The sequence below is a fragment of the Nerophis ophidion genome, linkage group LG16 (assembly GCF_033978795.1).
Source record: "Nerophis ophidion isolate RoL-2023_Sa linkage group LG16, RoL_Noph_v1.0, whole genome shotgun sequence".
Lineage (NCBI taxonomy): Eukaryota > Metazoa > Chordata > Actinopteri > Syngnathiformes > Syngnathidae > Nerophis > Nerophis ophidion.
In genome coordinates this window covers 39,962,147-39,987,212 of record NC_084626.1, presented here as the reverse complement: position 1 = coordinate 39,987,212, position 25,066 = coordinate 39,962,147, and the positions used below count along the sequence as shown (strand labels likewise).

Sequence of the window (25,066 nt, the reverse complement as noted above, 5' to 3'; positions counted from 1 at the left end):
CAGGAAAATAAGGAAAGCCATTTTGACCCGTTTTCAAAGCTCTCGAACATGCTCCTGCTTGATGACAATGTTTGGATCAGGGGTATGAGACTCTTTAAGGAGGTAATTTTTTTCAGAAAAGTCATTATTTTCAAAGCGATAATACAAATTATTAAATGTATTTTGGAGGTCAGCAATATTTATTCTCTCAATTTTAATAGGATTCCTGTCACTCCCACTACTACCCTGAGAGATGGAGGTTATTGCTTTTATTCCTTTCCAAGATTCCCGAAGATCTCCACTAGCATATTTGTGTTCAACCTTATCCCTATAAACTCTTTCCGGATCTTGCTCCTTACCGCTCTGTTTATGTCTTTCCTTTCCTGCATGGTCCTTGTGTTTCAGTTGTCTGTATGAGAGTGTTTCATTAGTGTGTATGAGAGTGTTTCAGTAGTGTGTGTGAGAGAAAAACATTTCAGTTGTTTATGTGAGAGCATTTCAGTAGCATACAGTATGTAAAATATAATTTTGAATAACATCTCTAACGGCATATCATACATTTTTACATGTTTTTGACACTTCTTAGTTCCTTGGTGACCCACTGTTGGTGTTGGAAAATATGGTCATTTCCTTACAGGGAATATTAGAGTCCACACAAAAATATATATGAGGAAACAGTAAATGTCAGTTTATTTGAATCCCCGCTTGAACTATAAACAACATCCCAATCTGTAATACCGAAGCCGGCTTGTATGGTGGCAACACTTTCCTCTGTCCAACATCTTACTCTTTTTACATTATTCACTTTTATGTGTTCTCTCCTAAACAAAACACAACATTGTTGTCTGCAAATAGTACTGACTTCATCCATCCATCCATCCATTTTATACCGCTTGTCCCTTCGGGATCGCGGGGGGCGCTGGAGCCTATCCAGCTACAATCGGGCGGAGGGCGGGGTACACCCTGGACAAGTCACCACCTCATCGCAGTACTGACTTCATGTCCTTTGTAAATTTACAAATGTCGTTTTTGTAGAGATTGAACAATTTTGGTCCCAGTATAGATCCCAGCGGAACGCCAAAGGATATGTTTAGCGTTGTAGACGTGTGTTTGCCTAGCTTCACATATTTCTTCCTGTTTAAGTAACTTTTTACCCAGTTATAGACCAGGCCTCTAATGCTATAATGTTAAATAAGATATTGTGATTAATTGTGCGGAATGCTTTTGTTAGATCCATCCATCCATCCATTTGTTACCGCTTATTCCCTTTTTTTGGGGTCGCGGGGGGCGCTGGCGCCTATCTCAATTAGCATGTAGTGGAAAATAAATGTATTTCCCCCTCAAATCAAAATATTTAACGTTGGGAAAGTACATTTTATTTTGACTAATATATTGCAAATTGACAGAAATCGACAATAGTGGAGATATCCGCTGAAAAAGGAAGAACATACGCTATTATCATCTTCCCTCATCCGCACACAAACAGACACACACACTCCTCCACTAGGCCCTCAGTAAACCAAGGTTGACGAATAAATACAAGACAAAAATGTTGTCATAAACAAAACCCAATGACATATAAATGTGTCTTGCAGATGGGTGGGACAAGTTGGGAATATAACCAATCACAGCTCTTTAACAGTGCACATATGACAGTGGGGCCGGCAGTTAGTTACAAAGGACAGCTAATCAGATGCTGAGGAAGTAGAATTTCTCACCGACGTATTCCAAAACAAAAATGTGTGGAATTCAAATAAAATCAAATCAACTTTATTTATAAAGCACATTTAAATATTTTACCAAAGTGGTAAACATGTTCCACATTGTAGTATGTGTACACCTGGGAAAAAGTAAAGAGGAGGTTAAAGCTATGTGTCTTTGCTGCTTCTGGGTCTTATGCGTTCGTATACAAATTATGATGAAGGCATGCACCGTAACTCTGTTTCGTAACACACATTCTGCTTTGTCAGAGACATGGCATAAAAAAGTAGTAAATGCGTCTGATATATATATATTTGGCATTGCTCATGGTAAGCATCATGCATCATACACCATTCCTGGCCATAAGATTGTGCTACTTTTAAGTTTAAAGGGGAACATTATCACAATTTCAAAAGGGTTAAAAACAATAAAAATCAGTTCCCAGTGGCTTGTTGTATTTTTTGAAGTTTTTTTCAAAATTTTACTGGTCTCAGAATATCCCTAAATTAAGCTTTAAAGTGCTTGATTTTCGCTATTTGCGATGCGACTATCCATTTCCCTGTGACGTCATACAGTGCTGCCAATGTAAACAAACAATTTCGAATACCACAGCAAGATATTGCGACGTTAGCTCGGATTCAGACTCGGATTTCAGTGACCTAAGCGATTTAACAGATTACGCATGTATTGAAACGGATGGTTAGAGTATGAAAGTATTGAAGAAGAAACTGAAGCTATTGAGCGAATAGCTATTGACGCTATTCATAGCCATAGCAAGGCCGAATAGCTGCGTTAGCATTGCCGGTAAAATGTGCGGACCAAACGATCAAGACTTTCGCATCTTGTGACACTGGAGCAACTTAAATCAGTCGATTGGTAAGTGTTTTTTTCGCATTAAATGTGGGTGGAAGGAAACGTAATCTAGTTCCAAATGCATATGCAGGTTATCCATACATCTCTGTGCCATGTCTGCTTTAGCACCGCTGGTAAATAGCATGTTAGCATCGATTAGCTGGCAGTCAACATCAACAAAACTCACCTTTGTGATTTCGTTGACTTTATCGTTGCAAATGCATCTGCAGGTTATCCATACATCTCTGTTCCATGTCTGCTTTAGTATCGCTGGTAAATAGCATGTTAGCGTTGATTAGTGTAGCATTTTAGCATCGATTAACTGGCAGTCACGCCGCGACCAAATACGTCTGATTAGCACATTAGTCAACATCAACAAAACTCACCTTTGTGATTTCGTTGACTTTATCGTTGCAAATGCATCTGCAGGTTATCCATACATCTCTGTGCCATGTCTGTCATCGCCGGTAAAATGTGGAGACACTCTGGCACATTCAATGGGGGTCTGGCGGAAGACACTTTCGCATCTTCGGGCCAGTGGTGCAACTTGAATCCCTCCCTGTTAGTGTTGTTACACCCTCCGACAACACAGCGACGAGGCATGATGTCTCCAAGGTTCCAAAAAATAGTCGAAAAAACGGAAAATAACAGAGCTAAGACCCAATGTTTACAATGTGTTGAAAATGAAAATGGCGGCTGTATTACCTCGGTGACTTCACATTCTGACGTCATCGCCTCCAGAGCGATAAAAAGAAAGGCGTTTAATGCACCAAAGTTCACCCATTCAGAGTTCGGAATTCGGTTAAAAAAATATATGGTCTTTTTTCTGCACCATCAAGGTATATATTGACGCTTACATAAGTCTGGTGATAATGTTCCCCTTTAAACAAACGCTTAGCAGGTTGTCTAAATAAAAGTGCTTTCAAATAAACTTTAATGAGGTCTTATTTCTTATAATGAAGTGTATTTCTGGTCATGTCACCCCCTCCCGGGCAGGAGGTCAAAGCAGCAGTGCGGCTGGATCCAAAGAGACTTCAAAGACGCTTTGCTGAACAAAAAGTTGCTTTATTACAAGTGTGCGTCATTAAACAGGTCTGCATTACCTGGAGGAACTCCGGTCAAAAAATTAAGGACTCCTAACCGTGAGAAGTTAAACCATCTATTCCTTCTTTCTCTGTCTGTGAGTGTGCTAAGTCAAAACAGGACATGACCATGTAAGGAGGTGTTTGTGTGTAGTGACTGGTAAGACAACATCCATCCTTCCATTTTCTACCGCTTATTCCCTTTTGGGGTCGCGGGGGGCGCTGGCGCCTATCTCAGCTACAATCGGGCGGAAGGCGGGGTACACCCCGGACAAGTCGCCACCTCATCGCAGGGCCAACACAGACAGACAGACAACATTCACACTCACACACTAGGGCAAATTTAGTGTTGCCAATCAACCTATCCCCAGGTGCATGTCTTTGGAAGTGGGAGGAAGCCGGAGTACCCGGAGGGAACCCACGCATTCACGGGGAGGACATGCAAACTCCACACAGAAAGATCCCGAGCCTGGATTTGAACCCAGGACTGCAGGACCTTTGTATTGTGCGGGAGACGCACTAACCCCTCTGCCACCGTGAAGCCCGGTAAGACAACATATGTACACCATAACTTGTAGGTTGACGTTTAAGATAAACATGGAATCTCTACTCCAGGATAGAGCTTTTCCTTTTGCATTCCGAAGCCTGATTTTATTGCTTTTTCTCGTGAGAGAGCTAATTCCAGTCCACATGCAAGTGTCCAACAATAGCTCTTTCTCAACTATTATTTACTTAAACCTGGTGGTTCGCTTTCTCCAAGTTGAATATAAACATTCATCATATGTAGAACATAATATGAGTTAATTAAATCACTTCAATACTTAATATTTTAGTCAATAAATATGCTGTGATTTAAGTTTACGAAAATGTTGTGTGATTACGTTAACTAAGACTGCATGAAATCTTAATTACCGTATTTTTCGGACTATAAATCGCAATTATCACATTACCGTATAATATCAAATAATATTATTTAGCTCATTCGCGGAAGAGACGAAGAAAATGTCAGCAATCGTCACATACTGTGACATAAGCTACACATAGCTGTTAAAATGGATCATTTCATCATTGGCGGTAACTTATAAAAACAAAAATTGGACCGAACAGGAAATCATGTACTGCAGATTACAAGCTGGACGTAGTGAACTATGCAGCAGAAAACGACAAGAGGAAGCGGCGCATACCTTTGGAGTTGGCAGAGTTGTTCAGAAGCGACATCGAGGAAGAATATTTCATCGGATTTATCGATTAGGAGTGACAGATTGTTTGGTAAACGTATAGCATGTTCTATATGTTATAGTTATTTGAATGACTCTTACCATAATATGTTACGTTAACATACCAGGCACCTTGTCAGTTGGTTATTTATGAGTCACATAACGTACACTTATTCAGCCTGTTGTTCACTATTCTTTATTTATTTTAAATTGCCTTTAAAATGTCTATTGTTGGTGTTGGATTTTATCAAATAAATTTCCCCCAAAAATGTAACTCATTCTCCAGTGCGACGTACAGTATTTATGTTTTTTTCCTTCTTTGTTATGCATTTTCGGCCGGTGCGACGTATACTCCAGAGCGATTTATAATCCGAAAAATACGGTATTTTGATTGACTAAAATTAGACTAAAACTAAAACATCCAAAGACTATAACTAAAAATAAAATACAACTTCATTTTGAAAGTTTCCTCAACCCAGTCAGCTGTTTTCAGACACATCACATTAGGAAGCTACAACAGCTCTGACGAAGGCTAAAGTGTCAGCCAAAACTGTCATTGTGGCTTGTGCCGCCCTTTGAGACACTTGTGATTACGTGCTATATAAATTGTCAAACTTGGACTTGGTCTTGGGTTGTTTTCCCGAGGTGCGAAGCAAATGGTGTGGAAATGGCGTGAAGGTAGGTACATATTTAATTTATTTACTCATAAACTAAAAACAGGAACAAACAAAAAGCGCTCGCAATGGAGGTACAAAACTTGGGCTATGAATCAAAAGAATTGCACAAAAGCTATGAACTACAAACATGAAACAAAACACTTGCACTATGGCATGAATAACAAAAACTTATTGTGACTGAGACAAGGGAATGAGAACCAGCATGGATATCATGGGTGCAGGAGGTGTAGTTGCCAGACTGACTACCTGGTAACTGTGGCTTAAATAATGAACATGCTGAGTGCACAGGTGTGAGACAAGACAGGTGAACTGATTGGTCATCATGGTGACAAAACAGGGAGTGAAAAAAAAGGGAACTTAAAGAGTCCAAAGGTCAAAAGCACCTGATATTCCTAGGCAGTCTCCCATCCAAGTACTAACCAGGTCAGACACTGCTTAGCTTTGAGAACAAACGAGATTGGGGATGCTCAGGGTAGTATGGCCATACAAACCCATGATCAGACATGACAGATGAAAACTAATGAGTTGGCATGGTAACAAGACAAACAAGGAAATGCAAAACAGAACTAAATGTCCAAAAAACTAAACTGAACATGACCAAAACAAAACATGATCCATAGGTGTGATATAAATAAACTTTGATTGATTGATTGAAATGTGCTTTTGTCATCCGTGCTCCTTTTCCTGTAGTTTCCGTCATGGATTGTGAAAATTGTCAGATGATCACTAATGTGAGTTATTCGCAGACCATTTGTAGTGCCATTGTGCAAAATAATTAGTAAAAATATAATCAAGTAGCGTGTCCTGATGTCCTGTGATTCTGATAGGCCTTGTTATGCAAATGACATGTTTTTACCACTAGAAGTTCAAATTCACATACTCGTATTCACTACTCCTCTGTTCTTGTAGGTTCTGTTCATGTAATTTAGTTAATATCCTCATCGATCAAAATCATTTCCTTTTAGACTAGAGCATCTATCCATCTTTCTGAGATAGCGATCACTTTAAAAGGTTTGTTGAAATGTTTCAAAAAATGCTTCAGTAGTTGGCATACAATCTTTTGCTGTTGGAATGAATAATTGAAAGTTTAACATCAGATTTAATATTGCTATGGTATTTTTCACCTGTAAAATAGAAAACAATTACTACTGATGAGGGGAAAATTACTTGTATCTGAATCTATACCACTCACTTAGTAAGAAGAGTCTGTGGCTGATGCATGTTCCAAAAAAGTCTTGTGTACACCAGTTGCAGTGCTGTACATTTATAAAGAAGGAGGAGTACGAGCTTGGGGCAGAGCTTGCTGCAGGACTGTACAAGGAGTGTACAGTAGCAATGTCTCTCCTCGGATCAGAGTCCAAATTTAATTCTGTCTGTTTGATTCTTTGCCTTTTGTCTTGTTTAACAGATGTCACTAGTGTTTTAACCTGAAACCATTTACTGTGGCAAAGACCTGATCACAATAGTCCACATTCCATGTCAAACAAAAGACCTTACTAACACACGCAACAACGAGGTCCATGAATTACACTTTATACAAGACACCGGTGGCGGGCTGTGTGTTTCGCACCTAGGCCATCAGGGATGTCTGACTTCAATGATTACCTCCCAAAATACCATCATTGATGTCACCACATGACCATTGCTGGACAAATAGTATTCAGACACACATTTAAACACCACTGGGCATTGTACAAAACAGGTTATTTTCTGACGCATTTAAAAAACAATAAACCCGCCACAGCAATTAAAACATATCGTATGTGGTACTGTCAAAATTAAAATTGCAAAAAACATTTTAAACGGGAAAAAAAAGAAATAAAATATCTGAACTCACATTTCATTGGTCGATGTCAATTATTTTTTTGATTGCAGAAAGATGACTACTTGTTGCTGGACTGAGACGGCATTCATTTTGATCTTGTTCTCCTCCATTATCCACAGCTCTCGCGTAGGATACTAGTTTAATTTGGTGCCCCGTCATTGGTATGACCGGATCCATTTAATCTATGATATTCTTTAGAATGATGGTATCTTGTTGAAGAACTCTCATTTCTTGACGCATTCAATATTTTTCTCTCTGAGAATCTTCACCTTTTGTCGCATTTCTGCTTGCTATGTTAGGAGATTCATCACACTTTCCTTGAGATCTCGAAGCTCCATTTTTCTGTTGTTATTCTGCTTTTATGTTGTCTTGTAGGCTACTCATATCTTCTTTCTGTTGCAATCCTGCTGTTGCTACATTTGCCTTCAGGTTTTTCTATTTTTTTGTAACATAAAGTCTTGCTTTCCTTTGTGTCCTGTTTGCAGAGACTCATTTGATCCAAATGATACCGAACGTGCTGGGCTTAGAGAGTTTTGTTTGGCTTTTGGCATCGTAGCATTAGCAGCCCGCTAACGACCGTTGCCTCTTTAGTAAATCACGGTGCTTTTAACTTCTATATTTCAATAAATCTGTACTGTGTGCCGATCAGAAATCAACTGGAGGTGTCAGCCTGTAAACTGAGATCAATCTGCGTGGTCAGAAACCGTTTAAAATTGCTTCAAACTCTTTCTGCCCCCTTTCTGTGTGGCTTCTGGTTGCTAGGCAACTGTTGTGAATTGTGGAAGGGGCCGCTTGCTTGAGGATAACAGCTCCTCCAATTCGCTTTTTTTCAGTAAATCTGTGCCTGGACCCCCGAAGTTGGGGCACAATGGCGAGCGCCTGGTGGCCGGGCCTGTTTCCATGGGGCCCGGCCGAACACAGCCCGAAGAGGCAACGTGGGTCAACCCTCTAATGGGCTCACCACCCATAGAGGTAGGGTGTGTGGTGAGCTGGGCGGCAGCCGAAGGCATGGCACTTGGCGGTCCGATCTACGGCTACATAAGCCAGCTCTTGGGACGTGGAACGTCACCTCACTGGGGGGGAAGGAGCCTGAGCTAGTGCGCGAGGTAGAGAAGTTCCGACTGGATATAGTCAGACTCACCTCGACGCACAGCAAGGGCTCTGGAACCAGTTCTCTCGGGAAGGACTGGACTCTCTTCCACTCTGGCGTTGCACACAGTGAGATTCTTGTTTCCCCCGGCTCAAAGCCTGTAAGTTGGAGTTCAACCCAGTGGACGAGAGGGTAGCCTCCCTCCGCCTTCGGGTGGGGGGGACGGGTCCTGATTGTTGTTTGTGCTTACGCACCAAACAGCAGTTCAGAGTACCCACCCTTTTTGGATACACTCGAGGGAGTACTGGAATGTGATTCCCTTGTCCTACTGGGGGACTTCAACGCTCATGTTGGCAACGACAGTGTAACTTGGAGAGGCGTGATTGGGAAGATTGGCCGTCCGGATCTGAACCCGAGTGATGTTTTGTTTTTAGACTTTTGTCGTCACAGATTGTCCATAACAAACACCATGTTCAAACATAAGGATGTTCATATGTGCACTTGGCACCACGACACCCTAGGCCGCAGTTCAATGATCGACTTTGTAGTTGTGTCATCGGATTTGCAGCCTCATGTTTTAGACACTCGGGTGAAGAGAGGGTCGGAGCTTTCTACCGATCACCACCTGGTGGTGAGTTGGCTGCGATGGTGGGGGAGGATGCCGGACAGACCTGGCAGGCCCAAACGCATTGTGAGGGTCTGCTGAGAACATCTGGCAGAGTGTCCTGTCAGAGAGAGTTTCAATTCCCACCTCCGGAAAAACTTTGAACATGTAACGAGGGAGGTGCTGGACATTGAGTCCGAGTGGACCATATTCCGCACCTCTATTGTCGAGGCGGCTGATTGGAGCTGTGTCCGCAAGGTAGTTGGTACCTGTCGTGGCGGTAATCCTACGGTAGAACTCGTTGGTGGACACCGGCGGTGAGGGATGCCGTCAAGCTGAAGAAGGAGTCCTATCGGGTTCTTTTGGCTCATAGGACTCCGGAGGCAGTGGACAGGTACCGACAAGCCAAGCGGTGTGCAGCTTCAGCGGTCGCGGAGGCAAAAACTCGGACATGGGAGGAGATCGGGGAAGCCGGCTTTGAAGCGATTCTAGACCACCATCCGCCGCTTCAGGAAGGGGAAGCAGTGCACTGTCAACATCGTGTATGCTGCGGATGGTGTTCTGCAGACCTCGACATCGGATGTTGTGGATCGGTGGAAGGAATACTTCGAAGACCTCCTCAATCCCACAAACCCGTCTTCCTATGAGGAAGCAGTGCCTGGGAAATCTGTGGTGGGCTCTCCTATTTCTGGGGCTGAGGTTGCTGAGGTAGTTAAAAAGCTCCTTGGTGGCAAGGCCCCGGGGGTGGATGAGATCCTTAAGGCTCTGGATGCTGTGGGGCTGTCTTGGTTGACAAGACTCTGCAGCATCGCGTGGACATCGGAGGCGGTACCTCTGGATTGGCAGACCGGGGTGGTGGTCCCTCTCTTTAAGAAGGGGGACCAGAGGGTGTGTTCCAACTATTGTGGGATCACACTCCTCAGCCTTCCCGGTAAGGTTTATTCAGGTGTACTGGAGCGGAGGCTACGCTGGATAGTCGAACCTCGGATTCAGGAGGAACAGTGTGGTTTTCGTCCTGGTCGTGGAACTGTGGACCAGCTTTATACTCTCGGCAGGGTCCTTGAGGGTGCATGGGAGTTTGCCCAACCAGTCTACATGTGCTTTGTGGACTTGGAGAAGGCATTCACCGTGTCCCTCGGGAAGTGCTGTGGGGAGTGCTCAGAGAGTATGGGGTACCGGACTGTCTGATTGTGGAGGTCCGCTCCCTGTACGATCAGTGTCAGAGCTTGGTCTGCATTGCAAGCAGTAAGTCGTACACGTTTCCAGTGAGGGTTGGACTGCACCAAGGCTGTCCTTTGTCACCGATTCTGTTTATAACTTTTATGGACAGAATTTCTAGGCGCAGTCAAGGCGTTTTGGGGTTCCGGTTTAGTGGCCGCGGGAATAGGTCTCTGCTTTTTGCAGATGTGGTCCTGATGGCTTCATCTGGCCGGGATCTTCAGCGACCGGAATGAAAATCAGCACCTCCAAGTCCGAGTCCATGGTTCTCGCCTGGAAAAGGGTGGAATGCCATCTATGAGTACGGGAGGAGACCCTGCCCCAAGTGGAGGAGTTCAAGTACCTAGGAGTCTTGTTCACGAATGAGGGAAGAGTGGATCGTGAGATAGACAGGCGGATCGGTGCGGCGTCTTCAGTAATGCGGACACTGTATTGATCCGTTGTGGTGAAGAAGGAGCTGAGCCGGAAGGCAAAGCTCTCAATTTACTGGTTGATCTACGTTCCCATCCTCACCTATGGTCATGAGCTTTGTGTCATGACCCAAAGGACAAGATCACGGGTACAAGCAGCCGAAATGAGTTTCCTCCGCCGGGTGGCGGGGTTCTCCCTTAGAGATAGGGTGAGAAGCTCTGCCATCCGGGAGGAGCTCAAAATAAAGTCGCTGCTCCTCCACATTGACAGATGAGGTGGTTCAGGCATCTGGTCAGGATGCCACCCAAATGCCTCCCGAGGGAGGTGTTTAGGGCACGTTCAACTGGTAGGAGGCCACGGGGAAGACCCAGGACACGTTGGGAAGACTATGTCTCCCGGCTGGCCTGGGAACGCCTCGGGATCCCCCGGGAAGAACTGGATGAAGTGGCTAGGGAGAGGAAAGTCTGGGCTTCCCTGCTTAGGCTGCTGCCCCCGCGACCCAACCTCAGATAAGCGGAAGAAGATGGATGGATGGATGGATGTGCCTGGACCAAGAACAGTTCGAAGATGCCATCAAACTCTCCTGCAGGAAAGCTTCAAATTACCGAAAGCAAAAGCAGTGCTTTTTTCTTTGCGACCATTCCCCTTGGCAGGAAATGACACTTTTTGTACCGCTATCAAAGCAAATCAAACTTCATATTCATACATTAAAAAAAATGCAAAACATAATGCTTTACAGATATTGCCCGGATGACACACATCCCCCATTATCAATCACATACACACAGATGAATGCATGGCTGAGTACAGCAGAGTCAAGAGAAGATAGACTATCACATGGGCAGTCTGTACCAGAAGGTCACCAGTCCTTCTACCTTATGTCTCTCTAGTGTCAATCTACTTTCTGTCCTTCTACAATGTTTCTATATGGTCCCTTATGTCCTTTTACACTGCCCCCCTATTGTCAATCTGTCTATTTTATGTCCCTCTACTCTATTTTCAATCTATCTATGCTTTGTGCCACCTTATGTCCCCCTACTCTGTCTCTCTATTTTCAATCTATCTACTTTCAGTCCCTTTACTCTGTCTCTCTATTGTCCCTTTACTCGGGCTCCCTTTTGTCATTGTTACATTCTTTTGCTGCCGAGTGGTTATATGCTGTGCTTGCTTTTTCCTTTCTCTCCTCTGCAGTTGGGCGTGCCACTGGCAGCGGAACAAATGGGCACAGCTGGCATTAATCAGTGGTGCCAGCTACTTAAGTTAAGTAGTGGCAGCTGGGATATGCCACTACCTTCTTTCAGTGTGCTCATATTCATGAATTCTTCACCGTCATGCTCCATGGACTCATTAAGCTCGGGATTATCACCCTTCAGTACCGGCGTCTACCCCCTTTTCTAGTTTGCCCATTTGTTTTGTTTCTCCTTTGTCTGCCTTTTGTTACATTTTGTTATTTTTCCTTTTTCATGGTGTGTAAAATCCCGCTCCTACGATCGCTGAAAGTTTCTTCTGTTTTTTGCCTACATAAAAAATAAAGAGATCACTAAATTAAGTTACCTGGCTCCTGACTCTGCAGTTTTTTGGATCCATCATAAACGAAACGTAAAACGACCTACGTTCTTTCCCTCAACTTTGTCTCTATTGTCAATCTATTATCCATCCTATGTCCCTCTATTTCAGTGGTCACCAACGTTTTCAAGCCCAATGTCCTGGTCTAAGGCAAAAAGCAAGACCTACCCCTGCGTCAACTGTGTGTGTGTGTGTATATATATATATATATATATATATATATATATATATATACACATACATATATATATCAGAGTGGCCTTTTACTGTCACACCTGTGTTTTAATCATGTTTAATCAGCATCTTGATATGCCACACCTATGAGGTAGGATGGATTATCTTAGCAAAGAAGAATGCTCACAAAAAAAAAGACAACAATTTAAAAAAAATTTTTGTACAAGTGAGGATTTGAAGCTGAATGAATGTAGGATGAACTGCTGCTTGTAGAAGCGAACACGCAGAATAGAGTGAAAGCCGATAGACTGAGGTCAGCGTGACACGGAGCTGCAAATGTGGAATTTGAAGCCATGCTATTTTGATATAAATGGCGTGCTTCCCCCAAACAAACCAGAAAATCCTCCCTGGCCAGCTGGACCAGACAGACAACTAACTGTCCATCGAGTGAGTTACACTTTATATTGATCATGACGGACAGCATATGCCATCTAGCTAGCTATGTACAATCACACCATGAAATGTGGGCTAATACTTTACAGATACTGTAAGATGATTGTTTTCAGTAAGTACAGATTGGTATCCTATCACATCGTGTTGGACATTACAAAATCTATCGTGTTTCGTGTTGTTTTAGAAGCTAGCTTGGCCTAGTGGTTAGAGTGTCCGCTCTGAGATCTGTAGGCTGTGAGTTCAAACCCCGGCCGAGTCATACCAATGTCTATACAAATGAGACCCATTATCTCCCTGCTTGACACTCTGCATCAAGGGTTGGAATTGGGGGTTAAATCACCAAAAATGATTCCCGTGCGTGGCACCCGCAACTGCTCACCTCACCTCCCAGGGGGGGTGATCAAGGGTGATGGATCAAATGCAGAGAATAATTTCGCCACAACTAGTGTGTGTGTGTGTGACAATCATGGGTACTTTGACTTTATCTCTTGATGTAGTTAGCTTTTACGGCTAATACCTAACATGCCGATGTGTTAGCACGATAGAAAGAGAGTTCTTAAGTGTTCACTTTCACAATAACAATGTACAGTTTGGTTATTATACAGGTCACGGAATGTAATTTAAGTGCTGTTGATGGTTTTTGAATGCATTTTTAAAGTGATTTAGAAGTTGAATTGATTGCTCCCATTAGCTGCATTGCTACCCACCTAGAACAAGCCATTTTTTACATGTTAGAATGCAAAAAAACCCTAAAAAACATTTGGTCTTTCATACCGATTGTAAACGATAGGCAAAAGTCCCAAAAAAGTGCAGTTCCCCTTTAAAGGCCTACTGAAACCCACTACTACCGACCACGGTAGTAGTGGGTTTATATATCAATGATATATCAATGTTGAAATATTAACATTGCAACACATGCCAATACAGCCGGTCTAGTTTACTAAATTGCAATTTTAAATTTCCCGCGGAGTTTCTTGTTGAAAACGTCGCGGAATGTCAGGAAATATTAGCGCAGCACCATTTGCGGCTAAAAGTCGTCTCTTTTCATCGCGCAATTAAACAGTATTCTGGACATCTGTGTTGCTGAATCTTTTGCGATTTGCTTAATTAGTAATGGAGGAGTCAAAGTAGAAAGATGGAGTTGGGAAGCTTTAGCCTTTAGCCACACAAACAAACGGTGATTCCTTGTTTAAAATTCCCGGAGGTGAAGCTTTACTATGGATCAGAGCGGTCAAGCGAACATGGTTCCCGACCACTTGTCAACCGGCAGGTTTCGGTGAGAAAATTGTGTTAAAAAGTCGCCTCTTACCGGAGATCTGTGGAGTTTGCGCCGTCCTTGTATCTGCCGTCGACTTCCCTCAGACACTGGACTCAAGACACCCGTGGACACACCCCTCCGACTATCAGGTACTATTTAATCTCACTAAAACACTAGCAACACAATAGAAAGATAAGGGATTTTCCAGAATTATCCTAGTAAATGTGTCTAAAAACATCTGAATCCGTCCCAATGCAATCGCCTTTTGTTTTTATTTTATTTTTCTAGTCCTTCGCTATCAATATCATCATCCACAAATCTTCCATCCTCGCTCAAATTAATGGGGAAATTGTCGTTTTCTCGGTCCGAATAACTCTTGCTGCTGGAGGCTCCCATTAAAAACAATGCGAGGACGTGAGGAGCCCTCACTCTTGTGATGTCATCGTCTGTGAATTTAGGTAAAGACAACGCTTTTTTATCAGCACCAAAAGTTGTGAACTTTATCGTGGATGCCATCCATCCATCCATCCATTTTCTACCGCTTATTCCCTTTCGGGGTCGCGGGGGGCGCTGGCGCCTATCTCAGCTACAATCGGGCGGAAGGCAGGGTACACCCTGGACAAGTCGCCATTTCTTATCGTGGATGTTCTCTACTAAATACTTTCAGCAAAAATATGGCTATATCGCGAAATGATCAAGCATGACACATAGAATGGACCTGCTATCCCCATTTAAATAAAAAAATCTCATTTCAGTAGGCCTTTAATGCATTGTTACAGCAAAATGATTTTTGTAATCTTGAGCGTTTACAAGACGAGCGGGTGTAGTGTGCAGCCACGCTCGGGGGGTGCGGTGTCGAGCACTGCGGATGTCAAGCTGAAGAGAGAGAGGCGAGGCATGCCGGGGTAAAAATACGTGTCAGATTGCGTGTCTGCTGGTCACTCCCCGGGTGAACGTGTCACTGATGTCATATTAATATTACTTTATTTTTTATATTTTCGCCATTGACCAAAAAGGGTACCAAAGATTGACGGGTTGGTGACCCTTGATCTATATCAACCCAACTGGTCGAGACAGATGGCTACCCCTGAGAGCCTGGGTTCTGTTGGAGGTTTCTTCCCTAAAGGGAGTTTGTCCTAGCCTCTGTTGCCAAGTGCTTTATCATGCGTGACCGCGGTGGTTCTTTCATGAAAGAGGACTGAGGTTCAGAATGTGTCCAAGTGTGATTAAGTAGTGTGCCCAAACAAAATGGATTTGACTTCAGTTTGCAGAGAGACAAAACAAGAACATATTGACATTTACCTTTGATCTCTACTATTTTTCACCACTAGTGGTAAGAATATGGGAAATGTCAGCTAAAAGTTTAAGAATGGTTTTAGAGCAGAGGTGTTAAAGGCCTACTGAAATGAGATTTTCTTATTTAAACGGGGATAGCAGGTCCATTCTATGTGTCATACTTCATCATTTCGCGATATTGCCATATTTTTGCTGAAAGGATTTAGTAGAGAACATCCACGATAAAGTTCGCAACTGGAGAAAAGCCCTGCCTCTACCGGAAGTCGCAGACGATGACGTCACATGTTGATGTGTCCTCATATATTCACATTGATTTTAATGGGAGCCTCCAAAAAAAACAGCTATTCAGACCGAGAAAACGACAATTTCCCAATTAATTTGAGTGAGGATGAAAGATTTGTGTTTGAGGATATTGATAGCGACGGACTAGAAAAAAAAAACAAAAAACATATGTTTTTAGAGACATTTACTAGGATAATTCTGCGAAATCCCTTATCTTTCTATTGTGTTGCTAGTGTTTTAGTGAGTTTAACAGCACCTGATAGTCGGAAGTGTGTGTCCACGGCCGGGTGTTGACGCGCATTGTCTCGGGGAAGTCGACGGCAGCTGTACGGGAGGCACAAGCTCAGCTGATATCCGGTAAGAGGCGACTTTTTAACCACAATTTTCTCACCGAAACCTGCTGGTTGACATTCGGTTTGGATCCATGTTCGCTGTGATCCATTGTAAAGTTTCACGTCCGTGAATTTTAAACAAGGAATCACCGTGTGTTTGTGTGGCTAATGGCTAAAGCTTCCCAACTCCGTCTTTCTCCAATATTAACTGAACAAATTGCAAAAGATTCAGCAACACAGATGTCCAAAATACTGTGTAATTATCCCATTAAAGCAGACGGATTTTAGCTGTGTGTGTGTGTGTGTGTGTGTGCAGCGCTCATATTCATAACAGACCGTGACGTCACGCGTACAAGTCATCATTATGCGAATGTTTAAGAAAAAAGGCCCGGGAAATTTAAAATTGCAATTCAGTAAACTAAAAAGGCCGTATTGGCATGTGTTGCAATGTTAATATTTCATCATTGATAAATAAACTATCAGACTGCGTGGTGGGTAGTAGTGGGTTTCAGTAGGCCTTTAAACTCATTTTAGAGCGGAGGCCACATAGAAAAAAATCGACTCCCAAGTGGTAAAATCACGGCACGATAACTTAAAAATAGAGACAATTTAAGATTATTTTCTTTGAGACGGCGTGGCGCAGTGGGAGAGTGGCTATGCGCAACCCGAAGGTCCCTGGTTCAATCCCCACCTGGTACCAACCTCGTCTCATCAATCAATCATCAATCAATCAATGTTTACTTATATAGCCCTAAATCACTAGTGTCTCAAAGGGCTGCACAAACCACCACGACATCCTCGGTAGGCCCACATAAGGGCAAGGAAAACTCACACCCAGTGGGACATGTGTCCTGAGCAAGACACTTCACCCTTGCTCCTGATGGGTGCTGGTTAGCGCCTTGCATAGCAGCTCCCTCCATCAGTGTGTGAATGTGTGTGTAAATGGGTAAATGTGGAAGTAGTGTCAAAGCGCTTTGAGTACCTTGAAGGTAGAAAAGCGCTATACAAGTACAACCCATTTATTATTTATCTTTGTTTAAAAGTTGAACAGGCACATTCTGAAATTGTACAAATCATAATGTTGTTAGGTTTTTTTGACACTAACATGTTGCAGCTAATAGTATTGTATCTATATTTTCTGAATAAATTATGTGATAATGTTCATCAGTCACCTCATTGGTGTAATCTAGCAAGATAAAAAAAAATATCAATATCAAATTACAGGATATTATTTATGTAGTTTGATCATTTTTCTCGACTGATGTCCAAACATCATTTGTTTTTGTTTTTTTACATACGTAGCATCATCTACGAAGATAGAAATAATTGCTTTTGCGACATCCAGTGGACACATTTAGAATAGCTCTTTCTTTCATTCAAAAATTTCAGGTTAATTTTCATACTTAGCAAACTCATCCCGTGGGCCGCACAAAACCTGATCGAGGGCCCGATACAGCCCTCGGGCCGTACGTTTGACACGCCAGTTTTTGAGTGAGATGGAGATGAAAACCAACAGATGTCTTGCTTGTACTGCAGCTGCTCATGAAAACATTGAAATGCTGCACAAATGAAGAGTGAAACTAAAAACCAAACAAATTGCTGCTCACCATTGATGACTACGATGTTGAGGCCGGGTCCCACGTTGTTGAGCACGTGACTCATGATGCTGCAGCACAGGAAATATTAACTTAACAATGGTAATGATTTTTTTTTTTTATACAACACACTTTATTTTACCTGCAATACAAAATGGACGCCAACCTCACGCTTTTCTTGCTTGAAATTCAGATCACGATTCTCTGGCACGATTTAGCGAGCGCACATGCATACACACACTCTGTTAAAGTCTATGTGCTTACATTTAAATATCACAAGGTTTTTATTATCATTATCATTGTTATTTAGAGCTGTCAAGGTCCACATGTTAATGCCTGCATTATATAAACAATGTATTGAAGCAGATTATTCACACAATGTATTCATATGCATATGCTCCTTTAACTTTACCTAGATCAGGGGTCGGCAACCCGCGGCTCCGGAGCCGCATGCGGCTCTTTGCTCGCTCTGGTGTGGCTCAGCTGTAAACTTGGCCACCTTCCCGAATTTACCGGGAGATTTCTGACCTCAGTGCCTTTCCCTTAAATTGTCTGAGGTTTGCATACTGCGATTTTCACTCGGGCAGCAACTTTGAGGGTGGGCCGTGATGGCAATACCCATAACATCATCAAATACATGTAGTTGTGGCCGCTGTTACACAACTCTGTGCGTGCCGGCCGGTCACGTATTGTGTGAAACCTCTATTACAATCCTCAAGCGATTGCAAGGCATACTTGTTCAACAGCCATGCAGGTTACACTGTGGGTTGTGATATAAACAACTTTAACGCTCTTACTAATATGCGCCGCACCGTTCCCCCCCAACCCTGCCCACCTCAACCGACGCAGGAAGGGGTGGGGGGGGGGTTTGGTGCTAGCGGGGTGTATAATGTAGCCTGGAATAGTCAGGGTTGCATGGGATTCTGGGTATTTGTTATGTTGTGTTACAGTGCAGATGTTTTCCCGAAATGTATTTGTCATTTTTGTTTAGTGTGGGTTCACAGTGTGGCGCATATTTGTAATAGTGTTAAAGTTGTTCAAATTGGCACCCTCAGTGTGACCTGTATGGCTGTTGAACAAGAATGCCTTGCAGTCGCATGTGTGCATCTGCAAAAGCCACATACAACACGTGACCTGACTGGTAAGCTGTTTGTACAATTTGTGGAGGGCACTAAAGGCAGTGCCATCGTAGCACGCCCGTATTTTTGTTGATTGGGTTTGACTCAGCAGACGTCCGAGGTAATAGTCACTCTGTAACCCGCGAGTCTCCCGGACAAATCGGGAGGAATTGTATGCGTGATGCTAATAAAGGGCAATCATATAAAACTCACTGGCCGCACTAACATCAAATCTTCATATTTAGTTGCAGGCCGCGTGTCTGAGACCCCTGGTTTATAAATAGCACAAAGCAAAAAAAACCAACTCTGTATACAGTGTTATTTCATTATAAATTCCAAGAGTCTTGTGGCTCCCATTATTTTCCTTATTTTTTGAAACGGGTCAAATTGGCTCTTTCAGTGGTAAAGGTTGCCGACCCCTGACCTAGATGTTTACCTGACCGGCGTCTTGTTGTATGACAGTAATTTAGTCAATAGTAAAAACACCAAAACCAGGGAAGTTAGCACGTTGAGTAATTTGTAAACAAAAACAAAATACAATGATCTGCAAATCCTTTTGAACTTATATTCAATTAAATACACTGCAAAGACAAGGTATTTAATGTTTGAACTGAGAAACGTATTTACTTTTTCCAAATAATCCTTAACTTAGAATTTAATGTCAGCAACACATAGCAAAACGTTGGCACAGGGGCATGTTTACCATTGTGTTACATGGCCTTTCCTTTAACACTCAGTAAAAGTCCAATTTTTGAAGCTTTTCAGGTGGAATTCTTTACCATTCTTGCCTGATGTGCAGCTTAAGCTGTTCAACAGTCCGGGGTCTCCGTTGTGGTATTTTAGGCTTCATATTGCACCAAACATTTTCCCTGGGAGACAGGTCTGGACTACAGGCAGGCCAGTCTAGTACCTGCACTCTTTTACTACGAAGCCATGCTGTTGTAACACAAGGCTTGCCATTGTCTTGTTGAAATAAGCAGGGGCGTCCATGAAAACATTGCTTGGATGGCAACATTTGTTGCTCCAAAACCTGTGTGTACCTTTCAGCATTAATGGTGCCTTGGGAACTAATACAGCCCCATACCATCACAGATGCTGGCTTTTGAACTTTGCGCCTATAACAATCCGAATGGTTCTTTTCCTCTTTGTTCCGGAGAACACGATATCCACAGTTTCCAAAAACACTCGTCAGACCACAAAACCCTTTAACTCTTTAGACGAGCTCGGGCTTGTCTGGGTGTTGATAAATGGCTTTCGCTATGCATAGTAGAGATTTAACTTGCACTTGCAGATATAGCGACAAACTGTAGTTATTGATAATGGTTTTATGAAGTGTTCCTGAGCCCATGTGATGTATCCTTTACAGACTGATGTTTTTATTATGCAGTACCGCCTGAGGGATCCAAGGTCATTTAATGTTACGTGCAGGGATTTCTCCAGATTCTCTGAACCATTTGATGATTTTACAGACCTTAAATGTTGAATTCCCTAAATTCCTTGCATTAGCTCGTTGAGAAATGTTGTTCTTAGACAGTTCGACAATTTTCTCACGCATGTGTTCACAAAGTTGTGACCCTCGCCCCATCCTTGTTTGTGAATGACTGAGCATTTTATGGAAGCTGCTTTTATACCCAATCATGGCACCCACCTGTTCCCAATTAGCCTGTTCACCTGTGGGATGTTCCAAATAAGTGTTTGATGAGCATTCCTCAACTTTCTCAGTCTTTGACACTTGTGCCATCTTTTTTGAAATATGTTGCAGGCATCCAATTCCAAATAAACTAATATTTGCAAAAATTAACAAGGTTTTTCAGTTTGAACGTTAAATATCTTGTCTTTGCAGTGTATTCCATTGAATATAGGTTGAAAAGGATTTGCAGATCATTGTATTCTGTTTTTATTTACCATTTACACAACGTGCCCACTTCACCAGTTTTGGCGTTTGTACATGGAAGGTAAGTGTTTTCCGAGTGCATTTATAATTTTCTTTTTTTTTTTTCCTCATCTTGGAACTGTTTGACAGATTAAGACAATATGGTTTACATTGCCGAAAGAATGAATGATAGCATGGGTGAATCAATGATGTATTTCTTGTAATTGTAAAAGGAGAGCAAGGGAGGGTGGGACTGGAATAGCTTCTGCTTCTTCCTACTCCGGTTGGGACTCAATTTAAATTGTGATGGTCTATGAAGTGCAATTGTGTCGTTTGTCCAAATAAAGTCAAAAGTCAAGTAAAAAAAAGTTGAAAGTGAACGAGGTGACGCTGATGAATGTACTTGATTAATTTTATTTCAAAATAAACCCAGACTGTACATTAAATAACACTGTTGAATTCAGGTAAAACATTAAAAAAGGTTCCTGTATGCCATTTTGCATTTTTGTCTTTACATTGGGGTCTTATTTAAAATAAATAATTCAAATTATGCATGCACATAATTTATCGCAAATAATCTTATTAGAAATGTAATTGTTTGACAGCCCTCCTATAATTCTTATTATTATGGTCTTTCTTTTCTTGTTGAGCTTTCTGATACCCTTCATGGAAGGTCCCGGAAAGATAGTTTCCTATTAGCAATTGTTGAGACTAAAAATATAATCCATCAAGTCAAAAATATTCCGTCATGCACATGATAAAGTAAACAAGTCGGTTGGTTCATGTTTGTCAGCGCGAGTTGACTCCTACGCCGTGGCTAGCGTGTAGGAAAATTCGGTCGTCATGGTGACTTTGAACTATTATTTGTACATTTTCAAATATTGTTGTGACATTTAAACATTTGTTTACTTACATCTGACCATCAAAGCAGATCTTTGGGCCGACTACGTCGGCGGCTCCGCTGCGCACATAAACGGCAAAGTGCTGAGGAGGGCAAAATCTGGACAGGCCGCACTTTGGCGAAGAAGTTTCTGCAGGAAAAAAGGAGACAAAAGCCAAGTAATGGACGTAAAAATTAGATGAAACAAGTTTTGCTCACCTGGCTGCACTTTGACTTTAATTTGCTCCACACTTCTCACTCCTGCAAAAGGAAGGAGGAGAACATGAAGCGTGACGACCACGCTTGATGTCGGCAAACCAGACAGGTGCTCACCCAGAAGTTGTCTCGCTCCCTGCCGGACATTCTTGGACACGTTCCACGTCAGCACGAGGACCACGAGGACAGCGGCGTAGGTAGGTGCTGTCATACGAGGGAGAAAGAAGAGGTAAGTGATTGCAGCACCAGGACCTGGAGTGTCCATTCTCTACAAGCTCACCTTTGTGCTTCATGACGGCAGCTCAGGAGTTCAAGTTTTCTTTATCGGCGGTTCGTCTTCTTCTAACGGACACAGCGTCCTCATCCTTGTGCTGGGCAGAAGCAGGATGTGACAAAGTACACATAAACACACACACACACACACACACACACACACACACACGCTCAACCAGAAGATCAAGTTTTTGTGGCAAAGCAGCCAGTAGTCACACAGCAAACAAAGAAAACAATAACCTCGACCTGTTTGGAGACTGGAAGGCAAAGAAAAGCCTTAGAATAGAACTGAATACCATTGTATTTAAATATGGACGATACAGTTGCACATAGTTCCAAAAAAAATTAATGCAACTACTGTAGCGTCCAGAGAGTTTTTATAGCTAATGCTAATTTCCAACTTTTGTTCTTAGCTGGGATTCTTTATTTACTCTGTTGCATATTTCTTACTTTACTTGTATGTACTATGTAGACCAGGGGTCCCCAAACTCTTTGACTCAGGGGTCACACATTGGGTCAAAACAATTCAGTGGCGGGTCGTGCGTTTCCCACCTAGGCTTTCAGTGATGTCCGACTTCAATGATTACCTCTCAAAATACCATAATTGATGTCACCACATGACCATTGCGGGAGAAATACTATACAGAAACACAATAATGCCCTACTGGCCATTGAAACATCAACAATGTACAAAACGGGTTCTTTTCTGGCGCATTTAAAAACCAATAAACCCGCATCAGCCTTTAAAACATATCTTAGGTGGCACTGTCAAAATTTAAATTGCAAAAAACCTATTAAATTACCATAAATGTTTCCCGGGCGCGACACCGCTGCTGCCCACTGCTCCCCTCACCTCCCAGGGGGTGATCAAGGGTGATGGGTCAAATTCAGAGAATAATTTTGCCACATCTAGTATGTGTGTGACTATCATTGGTACTTTAACTTTAAACGTAACAAAAAAATAAAGAAATTAAATATTTGAACTCACAATTTGTAGCACCCATTCGATGACGTTGTGACAGTCTCTTACTGTCGTCGCTCGGGTTCAGCAGACCACCAAGGAAGGACATCTCTTAAGCAGGTTTGACTTCTTTATTTTGCAATAAAGCTTGGCTGCAGTTTGGATCGCTTTTCAGCTCCTTCCTCCACTGCTCGTTCGCTGGTCGCTTTTCAGCCGCCGTTGTCGTCATCTGCTTTCTGTCGCTCTTGCTCTTCACGCACTGCATCTGCTGCGGACACTCCAACTCCTTCTCTGATCTCTACTCCTTCTCCTCTTTACAGCAGGAGGAGATGAGTTAATTGTGTGCAGGTGTGTGTGCCACGCACCTGATTTAGATTGTGGAGGCATTGCTCCCAGCAAGCCCCGCCTCTCCGCTCCACCGCATCCTCCGCCTCCTTGCCGCCATCTTGGGCAGGGCAGCGTGCCCTGCCCTGCCGTCGGCCCGTTGGCTCCGCCTCTCCACAGGTGTATAAGCCAGTGGTTTTTTGCCCGTAGTTGGATGATTCGAGTGGAAATGGCGGGCAATTCCCCATCTACTGTCAACAACCTGTGATCTGATTGGCTATCGCAACTGTCTATCAAATGTATATGTTCTCAAATTCGTCTGCTAACGCAGTGGACCCCAACCTTTTTGTAGCTGCGGATCGGTCAACGCTTGATAATTTGTCCCGCGGCCCGGCGGGGGGGAGGGGGTGGGTTTTGTCATGAAAAAGGGAGGTTTTTTTGGGTTGGTGCACTAATTGTAAGTGTATATCTTGTGTTTTGTATGTTGATTAAACAATTAAAAACAAATAATAATAATAATAAAAAATTATTCTTCGGCCCGGTACCAATCGAGCCAGTGGCTGGGGACCACTGCGCTAACGGACCCGGTTGTGGCTCTGCTGATCTGAATAACACCGCCACGGCTCAAACCAGTGAGTATCCAATCACACGACGCATAAATGTCACGTTCAACATGAGGCCAGTTCGAAGACCTTACTGACAACAACTCGAGATCTGATTGGCTATCTTAATTATCTAACAACTGTATGTGCCCGTTCACTTACAGTGCATAGACACCTGCATTGTGGATTCTGAAGGCCCCGGGCAGATTTCATACAGCATGGCAACATAAGCCAGCTGAATTATGATTGGATAAAAACCCTTACCCTAAAACAGTGGTGTCGAACTCAAATACAGAGTGGGCCAAAATTTTAAACTGAACAAAGCCGCGGGCCAAGGTTGAACAAATTAACCTTTTAATAGGGACCCCAACAAGTTTTGCATTGAATATTGAACAAGCAAGGCTTATATAACTTTATAGTGACATGCAAAATCGAGTTTCAAATAATAATAATAAAAAAATATCAATAATCATTGCTCAGTTTGCTACACTGATTTGCTTTAACACTGAATATGGAACAAGCAACGCTTATATAACTTAATAGTGCAAAATCAACTTTAAAAAAATAAACGAAAAACACCAATGGCATATTAAATACAATTTTAATAACAATTCAATGCCTCTTTTCTATTTGCAGCCTTCTGAGGTAAATATCAACACTAGCTTTTTCCACAGGCTAATACATTTTAAAGTAAATGGGGAGGGGGTTGCTGTTAGCGGGGGGTTTATATTGTAGCATCCCGGAAGAGTTATTGCAGCAAGGGGTTCTGGGTATTTGTTCTGTTGTGTTTATGTTGTGTCACGGTGCGGATGTTCTCCCGAAATGTGTTTGTCATTCTTGTTTGGTGTGGATTTACAGTGTGGCGCATATTTGTAACAGTGTTAAAGTTGTTTATACGGCCACCCTCAGTGCGACATGTATGGCTGTTGACCAAGTATGCATTGCATTCACATACCTCTGTGTAGAAGCCGCATATATTATGTGACTGGGCCGGCACGCTGTTCGTATGGAGGAAAAGCGGACGTGACGACAGGTTGTAGAGGGCGCTAAAGGCAGTGCCTTTAAGGCACGCCCTCAATATTGTTGTCCGGGTGGAAATCGGGAGAATGTTTTTCGGGAGGGACACTGAAATTCGGGAGTCTCCCGGAAAATCGGGAGGGTTGGCAAGTATGAGTATTGGCGGTGAGTGCGGTGTTACTGCGACACC

At 42.8% G+C, this 25,066-nt stretch overlaps 1 protein-coding gene across 1 annotated transcript in view; it reads right to left on the bottom strand.

Annotated features, from left to right (window-relative positions):
- si:dkeyp-67f1.2 (uncharacterized protein LOC556106 homolog) overlaps positions 1-23,196 on the bottom strand; it is a 28,885-nt gene extending 5,689 nt beyond the window's left edge. Inside the window, exons 1-6 of the mRNA XM_061875207.1 lie at positions 22,961-23,196; positions 21,980-22,070; positions 21,817-21,903; positions 21,703-21,744; positions 21,517-21,634; positions 17,625-17,683 (exon numbers count right to left, since the gene is read on the bottom strand). Coding sequence (XP_061731191.1) covers positions 17,625-17,683; positions 21,517-21,634; positions 21,703-21,744; positions 21,817-21,903; positions 21,980-21,992 — 319 coding nt within the window. The 5' untranslated portion in view covers positions 21,993-22,070; positions 22,961-23,196. The remainder of the gene's footprint in view (positions 1-17,624; positions 17,684-21,516; positions 21,635-21,702; positions 21,745-21,816; positions 21,904-21,979; positions 22,071-22,960) is intronic.
- Between the last annotated feature and the right edge of the window lie 1,870 nt (positions 23,197-25,066).